Here is a 21893-nt window from a genome sequence, read left to right as displayed (position 1 = left end):
CTAAGTATTTTAGAAATGAGTTGTGTGGTCCTCTCTAGGAAATATGAAAAGCCATTATTCAATCTCTTAAAAACCTCGACAATATTCAGTAAGACATATACCGAAATGTATAGGATGGAAGAAACGGTACTGCAGAGTTTAACGGGGTTTAATTTACAGCCAGCTGAGACCGGAAAGGATCTGAGCTTTTTCAGATGCAGAGTAGAGAGGCAAGTGCTAATCAATGGAGTGACCAGGGCCTCAGGGGACGAAGACACAGAAAGAGTGGCCAGGCAGTAGGCAGAGATGCGTTTCTCAGTTATTCTCTGCCCCGCATCCACGTCGGGAAATTCAGGCTTAGACTTTGCTCAGTAAATTGAACCCCCGGCTTACACCTGGGGCAAAGCAGGGCCGGAGAGGGGTTGCGGGGAGGGTGGGGGAGAACACCAAAAGGACCTCAGTCCACGTTCTGGTCTCCAAGCCACCAAGCAAACTGCATTTTATCATTTTTTGGTAGTAAATCAATTGTTCTCTGATAAACAATACGCATCTCCTAAAAGTGTGATGAGCTCCTACAAACACACACCAGGCTGGGTGACTAATAAATGGATAAAATATTTCTGTCCCAGGAAAGCATTTCAATTAGTAATATTATAAATGTCCCTGATAATGTGGGTCAAACAAACGTTGTGGAATCCGTAGCCCCGGACTGGTTTCGAAATCTCAGTTCCCAAAAAGGTGCTTTCGGCTTTTGCCGGGGGAAGAAGTAATCGTCCAGAAGTGCTGAAAGAGCACAGTGCTGGAGCGAGAAAGGGTCGTCCTCACAGCCTTCCTGGCTGCCCTAAGCGACCTTCATCAAAAAGGGGGGTTAGGCTGGGGGGTTGGGGGGGGAGTCCGTGTCTTGGTCTATGGAGACTGCTCTGATTTTACACCACAATTTCAAAAAGTCAGATTCACGTAGGGACCTAATGAGAGGCTGGAGACAAGCTTCCAGCCTAAGACCCGGGGTAAAAAGCCTCTGCTCGTCGTCAACTCAAGTCCTCTATGGAGGGGCTGCAGAGTCATCCTTTCTGTTCCTTCGAAATTCTCCAGACTCCAACCGCAGCTCCCGGCTCCCTAGTGAGGAAGCTGGAGCCCAGAGCTCCCTCAGGGCGCGCAGAAAAGCCCGGGGTGGGGGTGGGGGAGTTTCAAAACCGTTAGCTCGCGTTGTGCTTTTTTTTTTTTTCCCCTCCCTCGCTAAGGTTTCTTTTCTTTTCTCTTCCTGTCCAAATATTTCAAATTTCCGCGCCTTAAATAACAGTCTCCTTTTATTTAGTTAGTTTCCTCGGCAGGTTTGGCCGCCCGCTTGTCTCTGCCCCCCAGCGGGCCCGGGGCGCCTTGGACGCCTCGGTGCTGCCTGCAGCCCCTGCGCGCTGCCCCCGGCCCAGCCAGCGCGGCCCGGAGCGCGGCCGCCGGAGCCACAGCCCCCTCTTGCCGCGACCTCGCCTGACCCGACTCTCCCAGCACCCAGAGCCAACTAAGGCCGCCCCCTGCCCGGACGCTCGTCTGCTCCCAGCTCGAGACTTCCCTCCCCGGACTTTGGAGTCTCTTCTGCTTTGGGGTTTGGAACCCGGTCGCCCTGGAGCGGCTGCCTTGGGCCGCGGCGATAGGAAGGCAGCGGAGGAGGCCAGTGGCCGGAGACTGCCCCAGCCCCCACCCCGCGGGTAACCTTGGAGGCGCCCTCGGAGTGAGTGTGTGCGCTGCTGCGCCAGCCGGCTGGGGCAAGCGGGCGCACGGCGCGGCAGGCAGGAGGCGGGAGCGGGGGCGGGGAGGGGGAGCGGGCCCCGGTGCCTCACTGCAGCCGCCACAGCGCCCCGGGTGCTACGGGCTGCCAGGGCGGCCAGGGTTGCCCGGCCCTGGCCCTCAGGCAGCGGTCCCTGAGGAGGCGGCGGCCATCCCTCTGGATGGTTCCGGCGACCTATGCCTGAGGACTGGGGCCGGAGGGCGACTTGGGAGCAGGGGCGAGCGGGCCGGTGAGCGCCTAGCTCTCCGCAGAGGTGAGCTGGCGGCGGGACCGGGCGCGGCGGCTGGAGCAACTCCATGCCCAAAGCCAATGCCAGCACTCCCTCCCCCCTCCCCCGTGACAGCTGAGGACAGCCGGGCTCCGAGCCTCACGTCCAACTGCGAGGAGGCAATTGCCTCTCCGGCTTCTCACCCTCTTCGGCTGTCCGAAAAGTCCTATGGTGTTGCCTTTACCCCCACAAATTATCAGACGTCCGGGGCTGAAAATGCACATTCATTCGGAAAGACCCTCAGCTTGAAACACTGAGAATTGCAGGCCCGTCGGGACTTTGGGTGGGGCTGGGGTGCGCAGAACACCTAGAAGTGGTCTTGTTTTTTCAACCCGGAATAGAGCCGAAAATCCAGTATGGATCTTCAGCGGTGCCTGAAAAGATTAAAAACTCTCCAGATCTGGATATTCACTTGGTAAATCAAGTTTCCGGTGAAATGTTTTGCCATCTGCTATAGAAACATTGTGCGAGCTTCAGGTGTTAGGATGTGGGTTTGGAATTTTCTGTGCTGTCTGTAATCCTCAGAGACATTCAGTAACAGCATGGTAACACACCCCGCAAAGGAGCAGAGCTTATCCTTGCCACCACAGCACCTGCAAAAGCACAAATGGGTCTCCTTCCTAAGTTCTAAAATGGCTTCTGGACGGTCCAGAGGTACCAACACATAGGAGGAGAGGGACGGGGTGGGGGGGGGGGGGTTGGAGGACTTTGTACATTTTCTAAAACTACACAGATACTGTTATACTAAGAGTGTTTGACCTCATCTCTCCTCTCTCCCAGTCACCATTGGTCAAGGAAGATTTTCAGTGTAGGCCTATTCAATAATTCTACTTACAGACTTTTTCTCTTCCCTCCCCCTCCCCCCCCCCCCCCCCGCAAAAAAAAAACACAGTCAGCCAAAAACATCAGCTCTTTGGGGGAGGAAGTAAAAAAACCACCAATCCTTATCCAAACTACCCGTCATTTCTTTGAGCACTAAGAAGAAATCCTACATATAATCTATACTGTGAAAGAAAAAATAATTTACCAGGACCTCAGATGCATTCAATTGATATAATTAAAGTGATATTAATTGCCTTTTAACATTAAAATAATGGGACAGTTTCTGGAATTGATAGGTGAAAAGCTTAAAAAAACTACATTGAAATGTTTGGAGATGGGAGCTTCTGCTCTCCTTTATATTTCATAAGTACAGTAGTTACTTAGGAAAAAACCTGATACTTTATCTTGACCATATAAAGCAGTATCATGCTAACTAATTTTATTTTAGTTATATGCCTTAGTTTTTCAGATTAGTTATAAGCAGAGTGAAAGTTCACATATAAAGCAAAACTGACATCTTTAATGTTAAAAGTTTAATTTAGAAATGCAACTAAATTATCACAACTATACTAAAGTACAATTCACTCCCTTGTTTCTTCTAAGTGTACAGTTTGTACAACTTGCTGGTAAAGAAGTCTGTCCTGGATTTCAAATGTATGTCTTAGAGACATAATTTCCTAAAGTAAAAAATAACTCACTATGCTTTCAGAATGATTATTCTATAATTTGGCTATTCTGTACTATTGCTAATGTAACAGTATCTTCTTTTATATTTTGGAACTATTGTAAAAGCCATTTGGGCCCAAATTGTTCTTGTTCCAAAGTTTTCTTCCTCAGATATTTTTACTAAGAAGTGGCTGTCCTTAATGATGTAGCAGCATTCTGATGCCCATTCTGTTAATTCATGAACTTCATACTAGACTTATATATGCATTTAAAAAGAAATGTGCTTTTCTTCTTTTGTCCAAGTTCAGAATAGATGTGGATGAACGTTAACATTTGAAAGGCCTAGAATAATTAATTTGCAAATCAGTTATTACACCGTGATGATGAAAGATGAAATTTTTAAAATCTCATATATCAAAAGAATAAATGGGATCACATTATTAAGTTAAGCAGCACTTGATGTTGATTAATAGGTCAGTATTACCTATCTCAAATTCAAATAAGTGATAGTGTGGATTGTGGTATGATTTTTAACTGTGAAAGACTGTTATGTAATACTCCTCTGATATATAAAAAGGGTTGAAGTCCGGAATATCTTTTTCAATGTTACATAAGATATAATTAAAATACATTAGTTAAAAAAATAAACTTAACTACACCATCACCTATGTTTTTGGTTGTCCCCATATTTCTTTCTTTCTCTTTTTTCCAACTTCTCTTACTTCTTTGTCTCTACATCATAGGTGATGAACAAAAATAGCATGTAGAAAAAGGTTTCCAGTTCTCCTTTATTCCTGCTGCCTCAGTCATCTACTTCTCTATTCACAAACATGACTTCAATTTTAAAAACCCTGTTTTGTGATGCTAAAAAGTAATTATTTCCATTAATTAAAATTTATCATAGGCCTATGAGTGAAAAAACACTGCCTGTATTTTATTTAAAATAAAGTTAAGTGAAAAAAATGGGCATTAGGTTGTAGCAAGTGTATATTTATGTTTTGAATATAAATTAGTTGGAATCTTAAAATACATTCAAATTTTGACATATGCTAAAGTTATAATTTTAGAATCAAGATCTTGAAAATATTAAATTTAGTTTCTGGTCTTTGCTAAATAATTTAATATATTTTAATTTGCCACAGTAAGATAAGGCTAATTGTTTTAACTAGTGAAAAGTTAGAATGTTGATACTTGGAAAATATGAAGAAAGGACTATGATATCAAATCCAAGGCAGTGTTTTCTTTTTTTAAATAAATTACTCCTACTGGTAAATTATATACTTTAATTGTAGTGATTATTATTTTATAATTAAATTTTACACTTGGCAGATGGACCAAAGTTCTGTGTTTATCTATAAGCATATATTTGGTTATGCAGGTAATCCAAATAATACTTTGTAGCCCTGTTATATATGAGCATTTTTATGTATGTGTGTGTATATTTAGATATTTCTTACTAATGTTCAATACTGAGTAAATAGCTATTTTGAACAAATACTACAAATTCACTTCCTATTGCTGTTTTTTAAGATGATAAATTATGATTTGCTTCGGGAATATAAGCTGATAATGTTTTAGATATACATGAGAGTCTTTTCACTAATGATCCGGGAAAGATATAAATTAAAACCTTGGAACTGAATACACTGACGCGGGTCTTAGTGCTGTCTAGTTTATTGTTTCAAATTCTTATCATGAAGCAAATATATATGAAAGCCACTTAACATCCACAATTAATGTAATCAAATTTGAAATATTAGAAACAGAATTGTGGTAAAGATAAGAGGAAGAATGGACATTTCAAGTGTTTTGGATAGCCATGCCTCTGAATTAGCTTAATATCAATTACATGATGGGCAATTTGCTAAATAATCCAAAAGCAAGGACAAAGCAAAACCAGTAAAGACATTTGCCCAATAATTCAAAAGTGGGGCAAAGACCAAAAAACAATTTTTTCCTATTACACCACCATGGGAAATAAACAAATTAATGTACTTGTATGGATAATTTTATAGTTTCCAGTGAAGTTTTCTACTATTTCACTTAGTGTTTTTTAAAACACAGCTGGAAAGTAACCACTTATTATATTTGGTCATATTTTAAAATTACATATATGTTTTACTTAAATACAACATATACATATTCTGTCCAAAAATAGCAAGTTTAACACCAATCTGAAAGGGTGAATGGATACAGTTGGACATCTGGACTAGGCTGAGGAGCTGTTTAATGTGCAGCCCGAGTAGGGCCGCATGGGAGAGAGTACAGAACTGACTGAATGCTGGCTAATTTGCTTAAGAGTAATCAAAATGGCTCTGAGGTAGTATAAATTTCCTACAGTTTTTAAATACACCATGTACCTGATGAAAAAGCAAATAACTTTATACAAAGACAGTTAAAAGAAGGAATATATATATGTTTTTTGCATCCATAGGGACATCACAAATGTCATAGGGAAGTATCAATGTAATATTAATATAAAAGAGAACTGTACATAATAACATCAGCTGAAGGTAAATGATTGCTTTCATTTCTTTAAAAAGGCTTATTTATTATATTTTAAAAATTTTAAATGTACAGTTCTTCAAACATATGGGTAATATCTATAAAATATAGTGCACATACTAATTTTTGATATTCTAATTTTTTAATTTTTCTCAAAAAAGTTATTCAAAGTACCTTTTAGTTCATCAGATCCTATTAAAAGATCATGTACCATACCCTAAGATCAGCACATAAAGTCTGAGGCTTAGCCATTTAAAAGAACTGTAAAGATCAGTGTTTTCTAAGGAAAATGTTCTGTCTCAAATTATCAAGATAAAGGTCTGGGAATCTTCAGTAGCAGATTTCATCTTCTATGAACAAATAGATTATATTTAGGATCAATGTAAGGTTTATTTAATATTTCTATAGTAAGGTAATATTTTAATATCATCATTTTGAGTTTAAATATGTAGAATTTAAACAATGGAACTCTGTACAGACATTGCAAGTTTTCTCCTTATTTAGCAACAGAACAGATTAAAGAGAAATCAGATCAAAACATAAAATTCAGACAAAAGATTCAAGTTAAAGAACAACAATGATATGAAATCAACAGAAATATTGTCTCACCTGAAAAATCTTCCATTAATTTGGGGAAAAGGAATGACAGGAAAAAAAATATTTGAATCCTTTTCCATTAGATTAAAAGATTACTGACTTCTTACCCAATATTGTTGGAAGTAAAATCCTAAATATTTAGAAAAAGGGATATGACCATGCTAAAAAAAGCAAGTGAGTCTCTGTATAGGAAGTGTGATGATAATTGACCTGAGAGGATTTTCTGAAACTATTTTAATATAGCTATGAACATGTTAGCATATAAGAAGTACTAAATATACTGAAATTTGTCATTGTCCTGTTAAATTGTGTACACAAAGAAAGTAGGAGATGCTCTAATAATTGTCTCTTCTTTTTGGTACTTCTTAATTTATAAATATATTAATTCAATGTACATTTTAGTAAAAGAAGAGAGAAGAAAACACAAAATCAAGCATGTTAATAAGTCAATATCCATTATTTAGTCTCTGTATAACCTAATTTAATATTCATAGCCCCTTCATGGATTGAGCTTTATTCTCCCATTTTTACAAATCCACAAACTCAGATTTAATGATGTTGAATAACCTGCCCATGTTACAGGCTTGTAATTTATAGCATAAGGATATGAACCCATGTCTTTTGTTACTTCATTATAGCCAGATGAAAAGATCTTTCAGGGAAATAAATCAGTCAACTCAACAATCACATATTAAGGATCCATCATTATAGTCACTTAATAGGTTTATAGCTTTGAGACCAATTATATCCAAAGCTTTCTACATCTGCAAAGTGGGGGTAATAATACCTAATTTGTTATTACTATAAATGAAATTTGTGTAAATTTCCTGGGACTCAGCAAGACTTTACTAACGGGAACTATTATTACAGGGAATACAAAGGAACAGAAAACCCATTCTTGACTCCAAGGAACTTAAAAAACTAATTGGGTAAATAAAGTTTACATGTGGCATACATATAACAACTAGAAAGCAAGCAAGATATAAGCAAGTACATGGTAGTATGTGGCATAGCTTACACCATCTTATTAGACTTATGATACTGGTTTAAATATCCTATAGTGGAAAATTTCCCTTATTGAGAAGAAAAGGGAAAAGCCGCTTCAAAATAATTTATTTCTTCTAGCATGTACGCTCTGGAGGTGTCTACATCTAACAATATATTGGGTGAACAATGGAAAGCAACTGCATGGACAGAATATATAAAAAACGTGTAAGTAGGTATTTAGAAAGGTATAAATGAAAGACATTATTTTAGAAAAAAAGTGACTGTGATATTCTGATTCAAATGGGAATAGAAATGCCTAGGAGTTTCAAAATCATTAGATATTGGGATCCCTAATAAGCAGTAGAGAATAGTGAGTGAACGGCTTTAGGACCATTAACTATTCAAAATAAATAAATTTTATTTCTAACTCTGGTAGATACTATATATCTTACTTTGGAACAGGCACTTAACCTTTCTAATCCTCATTTTCTCATTTGTAAAATGGGCATAATAATAACAATTACTTTACAAAGTTGTAATAATCAGGAATAATATTTATTAATAAATCATTTAATACTCTAACATAGAAAGCTTGAAAGGCTATACACTAACAGGTTTCCTGAGATTTAGAGTTAGTTATATTAATCAGAAAGAAAAGAAAATCCCTCTTCCATGAGTACAACCTTGAGTAATACAGACATTTGTGGATTGAGAATAAAAACTTTTAATTTAAAGTCATTACTCCCAAGTATCTATGCATATGACCCATACTTACAGTTTAATAACCACATTTATTAAAAACCCATTATATGTGAGGTGCTTTTTCCATATGCTGAGGATGCACATCATCTCAGCCCTCAAGAAACTAGAAATTTAATGAGAGAAATAAAATATCTTATATGGTGTATAGTAGGATGTTAGATATAATGAAGTAATAAGTTAGATTTGGAAAGTAATAAGTACCTTTGAGACACCAAACTCCATTTTCAGAAAGTTACTCTGGAAGAGTCAAGTAGATTTTCATTTCCAACAAAATGAAGACTAGATTTCCTTAAAAATCTTCCCAAAGCATAACAAATAAATTGCTGGATAAAATGTTTTTTAAAATATATTTTAGAATTCAGAGTTGCACTGATAAGAAGTTAAGGGAAATCTGCAGAGACCAAAAATGAGGGAAAGTGAGTCTTGATGCCAGCTGTTCTGGGGGGCATCCACTGTTCTCTAGCATGTTACTTTCCAGGGGCTGCTGTAATGAAGTGTTACAAACTGAGTTGCTTAAGTAACAGAAATTTATTGTCTCACTCTTAAAGGTGAGAAGTCTGAAATCAAGTTAGTTTCTTCTGAGGGCTGAGTCCATTCCTTTTTCCTAGCTTCTTGTAGCCTCAGGTATAACTTGGCTAGTAGATGCTGTTCACCGTGTTTTCTCAGCCTTCCCTTTATATGTATCTGCATTCAAATTTCCTGTTTTTTAATAAGAATACCAGTCATAATGAATTAGAGCCCACCCTAATAATCTCATCTTAACTTGATCATCTGCTAAGACTATTTCCAAACCAGAACACATGCACAGGTACTGGAGGTTAGGAGTTTCACATCTGTTAGAGGGACAAAATTCAACCAATAACATTTGATAACCTTAAGTTTTAGTTTTAAAGAGACTCAAGGAGAGGAAAAAAGACAATGCTTAGGGCAATTGTGACCAGGGAAGACTGACAGAAGGCCCCTTGACAAAGCCAGAACTGCCAAAGGATAATACACTCAAGGCAAAGTTAAACCAAATGTCAAAATATTTTGCCTACTTTATTGTTTATTTTCTTATTATTGAATTTTGAGAATGCTTTGTATATTCTGGATACAAGTTTTTTATCAGATACATGTTTTGTAAATATTGTCTCCTAGACTGTGGCCTGTCTTTTTGTTTAACCATATCTTTTGAAAAGATGTCTAATTTAATGAAGTACAATTTATCAATTTTTTCTTTTCTGGTTCATGTTTTGCATGATCCAAGAAATCTTTACCTAAACCAGGGAAATAAAGTTTTTCTCCTAGAAGTGTCATAGTTTTAGAATTTACATTTAGACCTGTGATCTATTTTAAGATCTTTCTCATGGCGTGAGAAAGGGTTAAAGGTTTTGGGGTGTTTGGGTTTTTTTTTTTTTTTTTTTTTTTTGCTATAGGTAGATCCAGTTACTCTCGGATCATTTGTTGGAAATACTACCCATAACCACTGAATTATCTTGACATCTTTGTGGAAAAATCAATTGACCATCTATATGTGTAGGTCTAATTCTGACTTTTTATTCTGTACCACTAATCTATATGTCTATCATTATACCAAAAAAAATTTTTTTTTTTGTATAGGCTGTACAGATTGTGGGGTCTTAGTTCCCTGAACAGGATTGAACCTGTGCCAGGACAGCAAAAGCACTAAGCCCTAACCACTGGACCACCAAGGACATCCCTATACAAGTATCATAGTCTTATTATAGCTTTACAATAAGTTTTGAAATCAAGTAGTGTGAGTCCTCCAACTGTTCTTTTCCAAATTTAATTTTGATATTCCATGTCCTATGATTTCTATATATATTTTCAAATTTTAGGTTTAGCATGTCAAATCCTCAAAAATGATTAGGATTATGTTCAATCTATAAATTAATTTGGGGGAAATTGACATCTCAGCAATTTTGAGGATTTTGACCATGAATATTTCTCTAATTATTGAGGTTTAAATATTTCTTTCATTAATACTGTGCCATTCATAGTATACAGATTTTGCATGCATTTTGCCAGACTTGCTCCTATTTCATATTTTTATGCAGTATACATTTCAATTTGCAATTGTTCATTGCTAGCATATAGAAAATCAATGACTTTGTATTTTAACCTTATATCCTATAATCTTGCTAAACTCATTGATTATTCTAGCTTTTTTTTTTTTTTTGTAGATATTTTTTGACTGTCAACACAGATTACCATCTGTCTATAAATAAAGACAGGTTTCTTTTTTTTCCCCTGTCCAATCTGTATGCCCTTTATTTCTTTTTCTTGCCTTACTGCACTGGCCATGAGCTGCAATACAGTGTTGAATAGGAGTAGCAAGAGAGCACTTTCTTCCCTTATTTCATTTCTGAACTTAAGGAGAAAGCTCTCCGTCTTTCACCATGGTAAGTTCAGTTCAGTCACTCAGTCATGTCCAGCTCTTTGCAACCCCATGGACTGCAGCATGCCAGGCTTCTCTGTCCATCACCAACTCCTGGAGCTTACTCAAACTCATGTCCATCGAGTCAGTAATGCCATCCAACCATCTCATCCTCTGTCATCCCCTTCTCCTCTTGCCTTCAATCTTTCCTAGCATCAGGGTCTTTTGCAGTAAGTCAGCTCTTCGCATCAGGTGGTCAAAGTATTGGAGTTTCAGCTTAGCATCAGTCCTTTTAATGAATAGACAGGACTGATTTCCTTTAGGATTGATTGGTTGGATCTCCTTGCAGTCTGCAAGACTCTCAAGAGTCTTCTCCAACACCACAGTTCAAAAGCATCAATTCTTCGGCGCTCCGCTTTCTTAACAGTCCAACACTCAATCCATACATGACTATTGAAAAAAAACCATAGCTTTGACTGGATGGACCTTTGTTGGCAAAGTAATGTCTCTGCTTTTTAATATGCTGTATAGGTTGGTCATAGCTTTTCTTCCAAGGAGCAAGTGTCTTTTAATTTCATGGCTGCAGTCACCATCTGCAGTGATTTTGGAGCCCAAGAAAACAAAGTCTCTCACTGTTTCCATTGTTTCCCCATCTATTTGCCTTGAAGTGATAGGACTGGATGCCATGATCTTAGTTTTTTGAAAGTTGAGTTTTAAGTCAGTTTTTTCACTCTCCTCTTTCACTTTCATCAAGAGGCTCTTTAGTTCTTCTTTACTTTCTGCCATAAGGGTGTCATCTGTATATCTGAGGTTATTGATATTTCTCCCGGCAATCTTGATTCCAGCTTGTGCTTCATCCAGCCCAGCATTTCTCATGATGTACTCTGCATAAAAGTTAAATAAGCAGGGTGACAATATACAGCCTTGATGTACTCCTTTCCTGATTTGGAACCAGTCTTTTGTTCCATGTCCAGTTCTAACTGTTGCTTCTTGAGCTGCATACAGATTTCTCAGGAGCAGGTCAGGTGGTTTGGTATTCCCATCTCTTTAAGAATTTTCCACAGTTTGTTGTGACCCACACAGTCAAAGGCTTTGGCATAGTCAATAAAGCAAAAGTAGATGTTTTTCTGGAACTCTGTTGTTTTTTTGATGATCCAGGGGATGTTGGCAACCCTGATACTAGTTCTAGATTTTTCATTTTCAGTCTAAGAAAGTTTTCTCCTATTCCTAGTTTGCTGACAGTTTAAAAAAATCATAAATGAATGTAATTTGTAAAAATTTTCCTGCTCTTCTTGAGGTGATTTTTTTTTTTAACTTCTCATAGAGGTGAATTACATTGGTTTCCAGATATTAAATCAACCTTGCATTCCTAGAAGAACTCTCAGTTGGTTTTTATTATTTTACTTCTTACATATTGCTGGGTTTGATATGCTAATATTTTGTTAAATATTTTAATGTTTGTTTTCATGAATGTTATTGGCTTATAGTTTTGCTTCCTCTTGACATCTTGATATGGGTGGAATATTTGTGTCCCTGCCCAAATTCATATGTTGAAACCTAATGCTCGATGTGATGGTATTAAGAGATGAGGGCCTGTGGGAAGTGCTTAGATCAGGAGGGCAGACCCTCCATGAATGGGATAATGTTCTTATGAAAGAATGCACACCCCCAGAGCTCCATAGTAACTATCACCTTTGAACCTGAAAGCAGACCTTCACCAGACATTGAACCTACCAGAATCTTGGTCTTGGATTTCTCAGCCTCCAGAACTCTGAGAAATAAATTTCTGTTGTTGAGAATTCCCTGGTAGTCCAATGGTTAGGACTCTGAAGCTTTCACTCATGAGGTCTGGGTTCCATCCTTGGTCGGGGAGCTAAGATTCCACAAGTAGTGTGGCACAGACAAAAAAAAACCCTGTTGTTAATAAACCACCTAGTCTATGGTATTTTGCAGCCTAAAGAGATAAGATGCATCTCTCTCCCCCTCTGATTTTGGCAGTATAATAATGCTGACCTCATAAAATGAGTTGGGAAACGCTCCCTCTTCTGTTTTATGAAATAATTTATGTAGAATTGGTATTATAACTTTCTTAAATGTTTGGTAGAATTAACTAGTGAAGCCCCCATGGCCTGGAGTCCTCTTCATGGCAAAATTTTTATCTACAGATTCAAATAGATGCAAGGTTATTTAGGTAATCTATTATTTAATAAGATTTGTTAGTTTGTGTTTTTAAAGGAATTTGTCTATTTTATTTTTGTTGTTAAATTTATTGAAAATACATTGGTCATAATATTGCTTTTTTTAAGGTCTGTACTATAGGTAGTTATATACTCTCTTACATTCCTGATGTTGACAATTAATATCTTCTCTCTCTTTAATTCATTTATTTTGATCAATTGAAGATATATCATTGTACTGAACTTTTCAAAGAGTCAGTTTTTGGCTTCATTGATTTTCTTTATTGCTTTTTTTTTTTTTTCTTCAGTTTCACTGATTTCTGCTCTTACCTTTATTATTTTCTTTCTGTTTGCTTTCAGTTTAATTTGCTCTTATTTTCCTTTTTAAATAGAAGTTTAGATGATTTATAATATTGTGTTAGTTTCAAGTGACAGCATAGTGATTTATTATTTTTGCAGATTATATTCCATTATAGGTTATTTTAAGATAATGGGTATAATTCCCTGCCTGTATAGTATAGCCTTGTTGCTCATCTATTTTATATATAGTAGCTTCATCTGTTAGTCCCACACTCCTAATCTGTCCCTTCCCACTTCCCTCTCCCCTTTGGTAATCACGAGTTTGTTTTCTTTATCTGTAAGTCTGTTTCTGTTCTTCATATAGATTAATTTGTGTTATTTTTTACATTTTTATTTTTTTCATTTGTGTTATTTTAAAATTTTATTTATTTATTTTTGGCTACAGCAGCATGCAGGATATTTAGTTCCCTGGCCAGGTATCAAATCCTTGTGCCTTGCATTAAAAGCATAGAGTTTTAGCCACTGGACTGCCAGAGAGGTCCCTGTGTTATTTTTTAGATTCCACATGTAAATGATATCATACAGTATTTGTCTTTCTTTGTATAACTTATTTTGCTAAACATAATATTCTCTAGGTCCTTCAACATTGCTGCAAATGGAAGTATTTGATTCCTTTTTATGGCTGAGTAATATTCCATTGTGTATATGTACTACATCTTAACTGAATGATCTGTTGATAAGTACTTGGGTTGTTTCCATGTCTTGGCTATTGTAGATCATGCTGCTATGAACACAGAGGTGCATGTATCATTTCAAACTGGCATCTTTGTTTTTTCCTGATATATACCCAGGAGTGGAATTGCTGGGTCATATGGTAGTTCTGTTTTTAGTTTTTTAAGGAACCTCCATAGTGGTTGCACCAATCTACATTCCCACCAACAGTATATAAGGAGGGTTCTCTTTTCTCCATATCCTCTCCAACATTTGTTATGTCTCGACTTTTTGATGATAGACATTTTGACCACTCTGATATGATACCTCCCTGAAGTTTTTGTTTTTAATTTTTTGAAAGATTTTAAAATATTGATTTGGTTTTGGCTGTGCCGGGCTTTTGTTGCTGCACATGGGCTTTTTCTAGTTGTGGCCAGCAGGGACTGCTTTCTGGTTGTGGTGCATGGATCTCTCATTGTGGTGGCTTCTTGTTGCAGAGCATAGGCTCTAGGCATACAGGCTTCAGTAGTTGTGGCACATGGGCTCAATAGTCACAGCTTGCAGGTTCTAGAGAGCAGGCTCAGTAGTTCTAAGACATAGGCTTATTTGCTTTGTGGCATGTGGGGTCTTCCTGGACCAGGGATTGAACCCATGTCCCCTGCATTGGCGAGCGGATTCTTAACCCCTGGATCACCAGGGAGGTCCCCTCATTGTAGTTTTGATTTGCATTTCTCTAATAATTAGCAGTGTTGAGCATCTTTTAATGCACTTGCTAGCCATCTGTATGTCTTCTTTGGAAAAATGTCTATTCAGGTCTTCTGCTCATTTTTTGATTGGTTGGTTGTTTTTGATATTGAGTTATATGAGCTGTTTGTATATTTTAAATATTAACCTCCTGTTGGTTGCATCATTTGCATTATTTGCTCTTATTTTCTTAAAGCAGAAGCTTAGATGATTGATTTCATATATTTCTTATTTTCTAAAAGAATCAGTTGCTTCCCAAATTTCCCAACATCCAACAAATTCTGACATGCTCTGTTTTCTTTTTTTTTTTTTTTGCTCTTTTTCAATCAATCAAAAATATTTCTAATTTTCCTTGTGATCTACTCTTTGATCCATGGGCTATTGGTACTATGGCCAGAAAATATACTTTGTATTATTTCAGTTGATATCAACTACATCAGCCATATCAACAAATGTGAATGGCCAAAAATCATTACATGAGAAAAATAAGGAAACTTTAATACTTACTGAAGACAACAATATACAGTGAAGTTATAAAAGTTATGAATTGTATGAACCAAATAACAGCAACTTCATAAATAATTTATCATATAGATTAGTACTTATACGAGGTGCAAGGAAAAATAGACAAAAACATACTAACATATGATTCTTACTCCAACACATGTCAATTTTAACCAAAGATGTAAGACTCAAAAAGTCTTAACACAATAAATATGATAGCCCTAATGCATATATCAAACTTTACTCTCTGATAATAGAAAATACACCTGCTTCTCAAGTGCACATTTATGAAAATTAGTCACATAGTGAACAAAAAAAAACTCAACAAATACTATAAAGTAAATATATTACAAACAAAATTCTCTTATTTCAATTAAGAAAACTAAAAATAAATAGTAATTTTTTTTGGTCTCCGGGAAATGTTTTATGTAGCTGCTGCTGCTGCTGCTTAGTTGCTTCTGTCACGTCCGACTCTGTGCAACCTCACGGACTGCAGTCCTCCAGGCTCCTCCGACCATGGGACTCTCCAGGCAAAAAAACTGGAGTGGGTTGCCATTTCCTTTTCCTTTTATGTAGCTGTGCAGCTTAAATACTTTGTTTCTTTTGTCATTAGAGAATGTAGAGTAATGATCAACAGTTCCTTGTTTCTCAGACCCTCTATCTTGTGGCATTAATAATAATGGCAGTTAACATGTATTGTAAACTATGTGCCTGCCAGATACTGTCATCTTTTTTAAAATTTTTTATTTTACATTGGAGTACAGTTGTTTAACAATGTTGTGTTAGTTTCAGCTGTATAGCACAGTGATTCAGTTACACAAAAACATGTACCTAATCTTTTTCAAATTTTTTTCCCATTTAGGTTATTATAGAATATTGAGCAGAATTCCCTCTGCTATACAGTAGGTCTTTACTGGTTATTTTATTTTATTTATTTATTCATTTATTTAAATATTTTATTTTATTTAATTTTGGCCATGCCACATAGCATATGGGATCTCAATTCCCTGATCAAACCCATGACCCCTGCAATGGAGGCTTGGAGCCTTAACCACTGGACTGCCAGGGAAGTCCAGTTATATATTTTAAACATAACAGTGTGTACATGTCAACCCCCAAATCCCAGTCTGTTGCTCTCCATATCCTTCCCACCTGGTAACTAAAAGTATGTTCTCTAAGTCTGTGAGTCTGTTTCTGTTTTGTAGATATGTTCATTTGTATAATTTAATTTTTAGATTCTGTATATAAGTGATATCATGTGATATTTGTCTTTCTCTGTCTGACTTAACTTCACTTAGTATGATAATCTCCAGGTCCATCCATGTTGCTGCAAATAGCATTATTTCCTTTTTTTTTTTTTTTTTACTTAGTTCTTTATTTTTCCTCAGTTTTTTAAAATTTATTTATTTTCTAATTGGAGGATAGTTGCTCTACAGAATTTTGTTGTTTTCTGTCAAACCTCAACATGAATCAGTCATAGGTATACATATATCTGCTCCCTTTTGAACCTCCCTCCCATCTTGGCTGAGTAAATATTCCATTGTATATATGTACCACATCTAAAGAAAGCTTCTTCCAACTACATATTTTATAAGTTTCTCACAAACAACTCTTGACTCTAAAGGAAAATAAAATTGAAAATCCCAAAATTTCTCAAAAAATAACAATAATGTGTAGATGTCAGAATCTCAGTGACATAATTAAAGTAGTGGTCAGAGGAAAATATCCTTAAACACTTATATCAATAAAAATGAAAGCACATGAATTAGTTTTTCAATTTAACAAGCTAGAAAAAGAAAACTCAAATGAAATCAGAGGGCGGACATAATATGTAAAAGCAAATATTGAGGTAGAACACAGAGAAACTGTACAACAAATAAATTAAAGCTTCTTTTTCTTTGGGGAATGTCAATAAAATAGAAAAATCACTAGCTTTCCTATCAAGTGGCAGAAGGTATACATATGCAAAATAAGAAATGACAAATGGGAAGTAAACAGTGATACAGAGAATATGAAAAGAAATAATGAAGAACTACTTTTCACAACTCTATGCAAACACATTTGAATATAGTTAAAAATACATAATTTCTAGTAAACAAAATTTACTAAGATTGACCTCAGTGCAGATAAAAAGCTTAAACAGGCCAATTTCCACAGGAAAAAAAATAGAAAAAATTATCAAAGAAGTAGCTCTCAAAAAAGCAATATTATATGTTTGACAGGCAAATTTTACCAACTTCTCAAACACAAATAATGACAAGCTTACTTAAATTATTCCACAACATCATAAAAAAAGGAAAAATTTTAAATGCTATACTTGATAAAGATAGGAACAAAGAGAAATACTGTGGTAGATTGAGTTATGTGACCACTTACTCACTGTTCCCCGAATCTATATGCTTTCCCAGGTGAATTTGCTATTCCTCTCATAAGAAGCAGACTATATTTTCCAGCCCCTTATATTTAGGCTCAGTCATATGATTTGTGTTGGCTAATAGGATTGTTAGCTTTTGTTGGTTAACCGACCACCCAAAAACTTAGTGCTTACAACAGTAAGATTTATTATTTAAAATGGCTCTGTGGGTTGACTAGACGGTTCTTCTCAGTTTGATCAGTTTACATAAAGTTGGATAGTCTAGAATGGTTTTTAAACATTTGAAAAAATATTCAATTTCATTCAAAATTATATAAATGCAAAGTGAAAATATAATTCTCATTGATAACTTTGGTAGGAAAAATTTAATTTGGTAAAAAAAAAAAATGAACTGTGCATTCTGTTGGTGAGGCTAGGGGAAAACAGGCACTCAAATCATTATTGGTGGTAATAAAATAGTGGTACAACCTCTCTGAAGTAAATTTGGCAACACATAACAAATGCATTTGAATAAATGGATAAGCAAAATATGATATATTCATAAAATATAATATTTTCAGACAAAAGGGAATGAAGTTTTGATATATGGTACAACATAGAGGAAACTTGAAATGAAAGTGAAAAGAAGCTGGGCATAAAAGACTACATATTGTATGATTCCATTCATATAAAATGTCCAGAATAGTCTATACACACAGAAAGTTGTCAGGGGCTGTTGGAGGAAGAAATAGGGAATGACTGTTAAAGGGTATAAAGTTCCATTTAGGAGTGATAAAAAAGTTCTTGAACTAGATAGTGGTGATTGCTACACAATTTTGTAAAAATGCCAAAATCACTGAACCATTCATTTTATTAAAAGGATGAATATTATGGTGGGTGTATTATATATAAAATCTTTTTCAAAGAGAGACAAAAAAGGCAAAATCAAAACCCAGAATGTATCTATGCCTTTACTTGATACAAAATGATGATGAGTCTAAATAGAATGTGTTCTTTAGTTTTGAAGTGCTAGAAGAGGCTGTTTCTTTATTTCTCTCAATGTCAATGGGGAAATGTATTTCTTTTGGTTACCTCACTACCCCTAATTCCTACCATAGTGCCTAGAACATGGTAGATACCCTGTAAATATGTGTTGAATGAAAAAGGAAAGCAGAATGAAGGAGAGAGTTAAAAATGTTATTTTGTAATCACCAGTGTAATAGTACTTAGTTAGAAATCACTATGTGAAAGTTTGCTGGGTAACAAGATACTTATGAAACCAAGCAGGACCCTGCGAGACTCCTGGGCACAGAAACTTTTCTGTGTCCCTGTTTCTTTTTTTAAAATTAATTAATTTATTTTAATTGGAGGATAATTACAATATTGTGACGGTTTTTGCTATACATCAACATGAATCAGTCACAGGTATGCATGTGTCCCCCCCATCCTGAACCCCGCTCACACCTCCCTTCCCTCCCTATCCCTCTGGGTTGTCCCAGAGCACTGGCTTTGGGTGCTATGCTTCATGCATCAAACTGCCACTGGTCATCTATTTCACATATGGTAATGTACATGTTTCAGTGTTATTCTCTCAAATCATCCCACCCTTGCCTTCTCGCACTGATTCCAAAAGTCTGTTCTTTATGACTACGCCTCCTTTGCTGCCCTGAATGTAGGATTGTAGGTACCATCTTTCTAAATCCCATACATATGCATTAATATACAGTATTGTCTTTCACTTTCTGACTTACTTCACTCTGTATAATAGGCTCCAGGTTCATCCACCTCATTAGAACTGACTCAAATGTGTTCCTTTTTACAGCTGAGTAATTAATATTCCATGGCTTCCCTGGTAGCTCAGCTGGTAAAGAATCCGTCTGCAGTGCAGGAGATGCTGGTAGACGTGGGTTTGACTCCTGGATCAGGAAGATCCCCTGGAGGAGGAAATGGCAATCCACTCCAGTATTCTTGCTGGGAAAATCCCATGGGCAGAGGAGCCTAGCAGGCTACAGTCCATGGATTTGCAAAGAGTTGGACATGACTGAGTAACTAGGCATGAACAGCTTAATCATAATGTGTTTTGCTATGGATGACATTCATTTATCCTTCTTGGAGCATATTGAACTTCTTGAATACATAGTTTCTTATCTTTGGTCAAAAAGCACACACAACATTTCATTGTGTAGATATACCACAACTTTCTCATCCATTCATCTGCTGATGGACATTTAGGTTGCTTTCATGTCCTAGCTGTTGTAAATAGTGCTGCAATGAGAAATGAAAATCAAATGCAAATCAAAACGACAATGAGGCATCATCTCACACCGGTCAGAATGGCTATCAACAAAAAGTCTACAAACAAATGCTGGAGAGGGTATGGAGAAAAGAGAACCTTCTCACACTGTTGGTAGGAATGCAAACTGGTATAGACATTATCGAGAACAGTGTAGAGATTCCTTAAAAACCAGGAATAGAATTGCTATACAACTCAGCAATCCCACTGCTGAGCACATTCCCTGTTTGTTTTAGAGAAATGACTCCAGCCTTCCTGATCCTTGCTGAGTTCCAAAGGGCAGACTGAACAGTTGCTAATTAGACAAGGGAGGGGGATACAGAAATAAGGGAGAAGCGGAAACAATAGTGCAGCCTTGGGGGCATTGTCCCGATGCTACCTCAAGGGATACACAATACAATATCTTTGACCTCTTTGTTGTTGTTGTTGTTCAGTTGCTAAGTCCTGTCTGACTCTTTGAAACCCAATGGACTGCAGAATGCCAGGTTTCCCTGTCCTTCACTATTTCCGGGAGTTTGATCAAACACGTGATGATTGAGTTAGTGAGGCCATCCAACCATCTCATCCTCTGTTACCTCTTCTCCTCCTGCCCTCAATCTTTCCCAGCATTAAGATCTTTTCCAATAAGTGGGCACTTCCCATCAGGTGGCCAAAGTACTGGAGATTCAGCTGTAGCATCAGGCCTTCCAATGAATATTCAGGGTTGATTTCCTTTAGGATTGACTGGTTTAATCTCCTTCAGTGCAAGGGACTCTCAAGAGTCTTCTCCAGCACCACAATTCAAAAGCATCAATTCTTCGACACTTAGCCTTCTTCATGGTCCAACTCTTACATCCATACATGACTACTGGGAAAACCATATCTTTGACTATATGAACCTTTGTCAGAAAAGTGATATCTTTGCTTTTTAATAAGCTGTCTAGGTTTGTCATGGGCTTCCTGATGGCTCGTGTATGCATGCGTGCTAAGTTGCTTGTCATGTCTGACTCTTTGCAACCCTATGGATTGTAGCCCGCCAGGCTCCTCTGTCCATGGGATTCTCTGGGCATGAATACTGAAGTGGGTTGCCATGCCCTTCTCCAGGGAATCTTCCCGATCCGGGGATCAAACCCGCATCTCGTATCTCCTACATTGGCAAGTGGGTTCTTAACCACTTGCACCTGTAAAGAATCTGCATGCAATGCAGGAGACCTTAGGTATGATCCCATTCAGTTCAGTTCAGTTCAGTCGCTCAGTCATGTCCGACTCTTTGCGACCCCATGAATCGCAGCACGCTAGGACTCCCTGTCCATCACCACCTCCCGGCGTTTACTGAAACTCATGTCCATCGAGTTGGTGATGCCATCCAGCCATCTCATCCTCTGTGGCCCCCTTCTCCTGCCCCCAATCCCTCCCAGCATCAGGGTCTTTTCCAATGAGTCAACTCTTCGCATGAGGTGGCCAGCATACTGGAGTTTCAGCTTCAGCATCAGTCCTTCCAATGAACACCCAGAACTGATTACTTCATGGCAAATAGATGGGGAAAAATGGAAACAGTTACAGATTTTATTTTCTTGGGCTCCAAAATAACTGCAGAGGGTGACTGCAGCCATGAAGTTAAAAGATGCTTGCTTCTTCGGAGAAAAGCTATGACAAACCTAGACAGTGTGTTAAAAACAGAGACATCACTTTGATGACAAAAGTCCATATAGTCCAAGCTATGGTGTTCCCAGCAGTCATGTACGGATGAAAGAGTTGGACCATAGAGAAGGCTGAGCGCCGAAGTATTGATGCTTTCAAACTGTGGTGCTGGAGAAGACTCTAGAGAGTCCCTTGGACAGCAAGGAGATCAAACCAGTGAATCCTAAAGGAAATAAACCCTGAATATTCATTGGAAGACCTGATGCTGAAGCTGAAGCTTCAATACTTTGACCACCTGATGAGAAGAGCCAACTCATGGGAAAAGGCCCTGATGCTAGGAAAGACTAAGGACAGGAGGAGAAGGAGGTGACAGAGGATGAGATGGTTGGATGGCATCATTGACTAAATGGACGTGAGTTTGACCAAAGTCCGGGACATAGTGAAG

General features: G+C 37.3%; 1 protein-coding gene across 1 annotated transcript in view; it reads left to right on the top strand.

Moving 5' to 3' along the window:
- The first annotated feature begins 2572 nt into the window (after positions 1-2572).
- C20H1orf185 (chromosome 20 C1orf185 homolog) overlaps positions 2573-21893 on the top strand; it is a 159897-nt gene continuing 140576 nt past the window's right edge. Inside the window, exon 1 of the mRNA XM_043876373.1 lies at positions 2573-2684. Coding sequence (XP_043732308.1) covers positions 2573-2684 — 112 coding nt within the window. The remainder of the gene's footprint in view (positions 2685-21893) is intronic.

Source organism: Cervus elaphus, chromosome 20, assembly GCF_910594005.1.
Source record: "Cervus elaphus chromosome 20, mCerEla1.1, whole genome shotgun sequence".
Lineage (NCBI taxonomy): Eukaryota > Metazoa > Chordata > Mammalia > Artiodactyla > Cervidae > Cervus > Cervus elaphus.
This window is presented reverse-complemented; position numbering and strand designations above follow the sequence as displayed.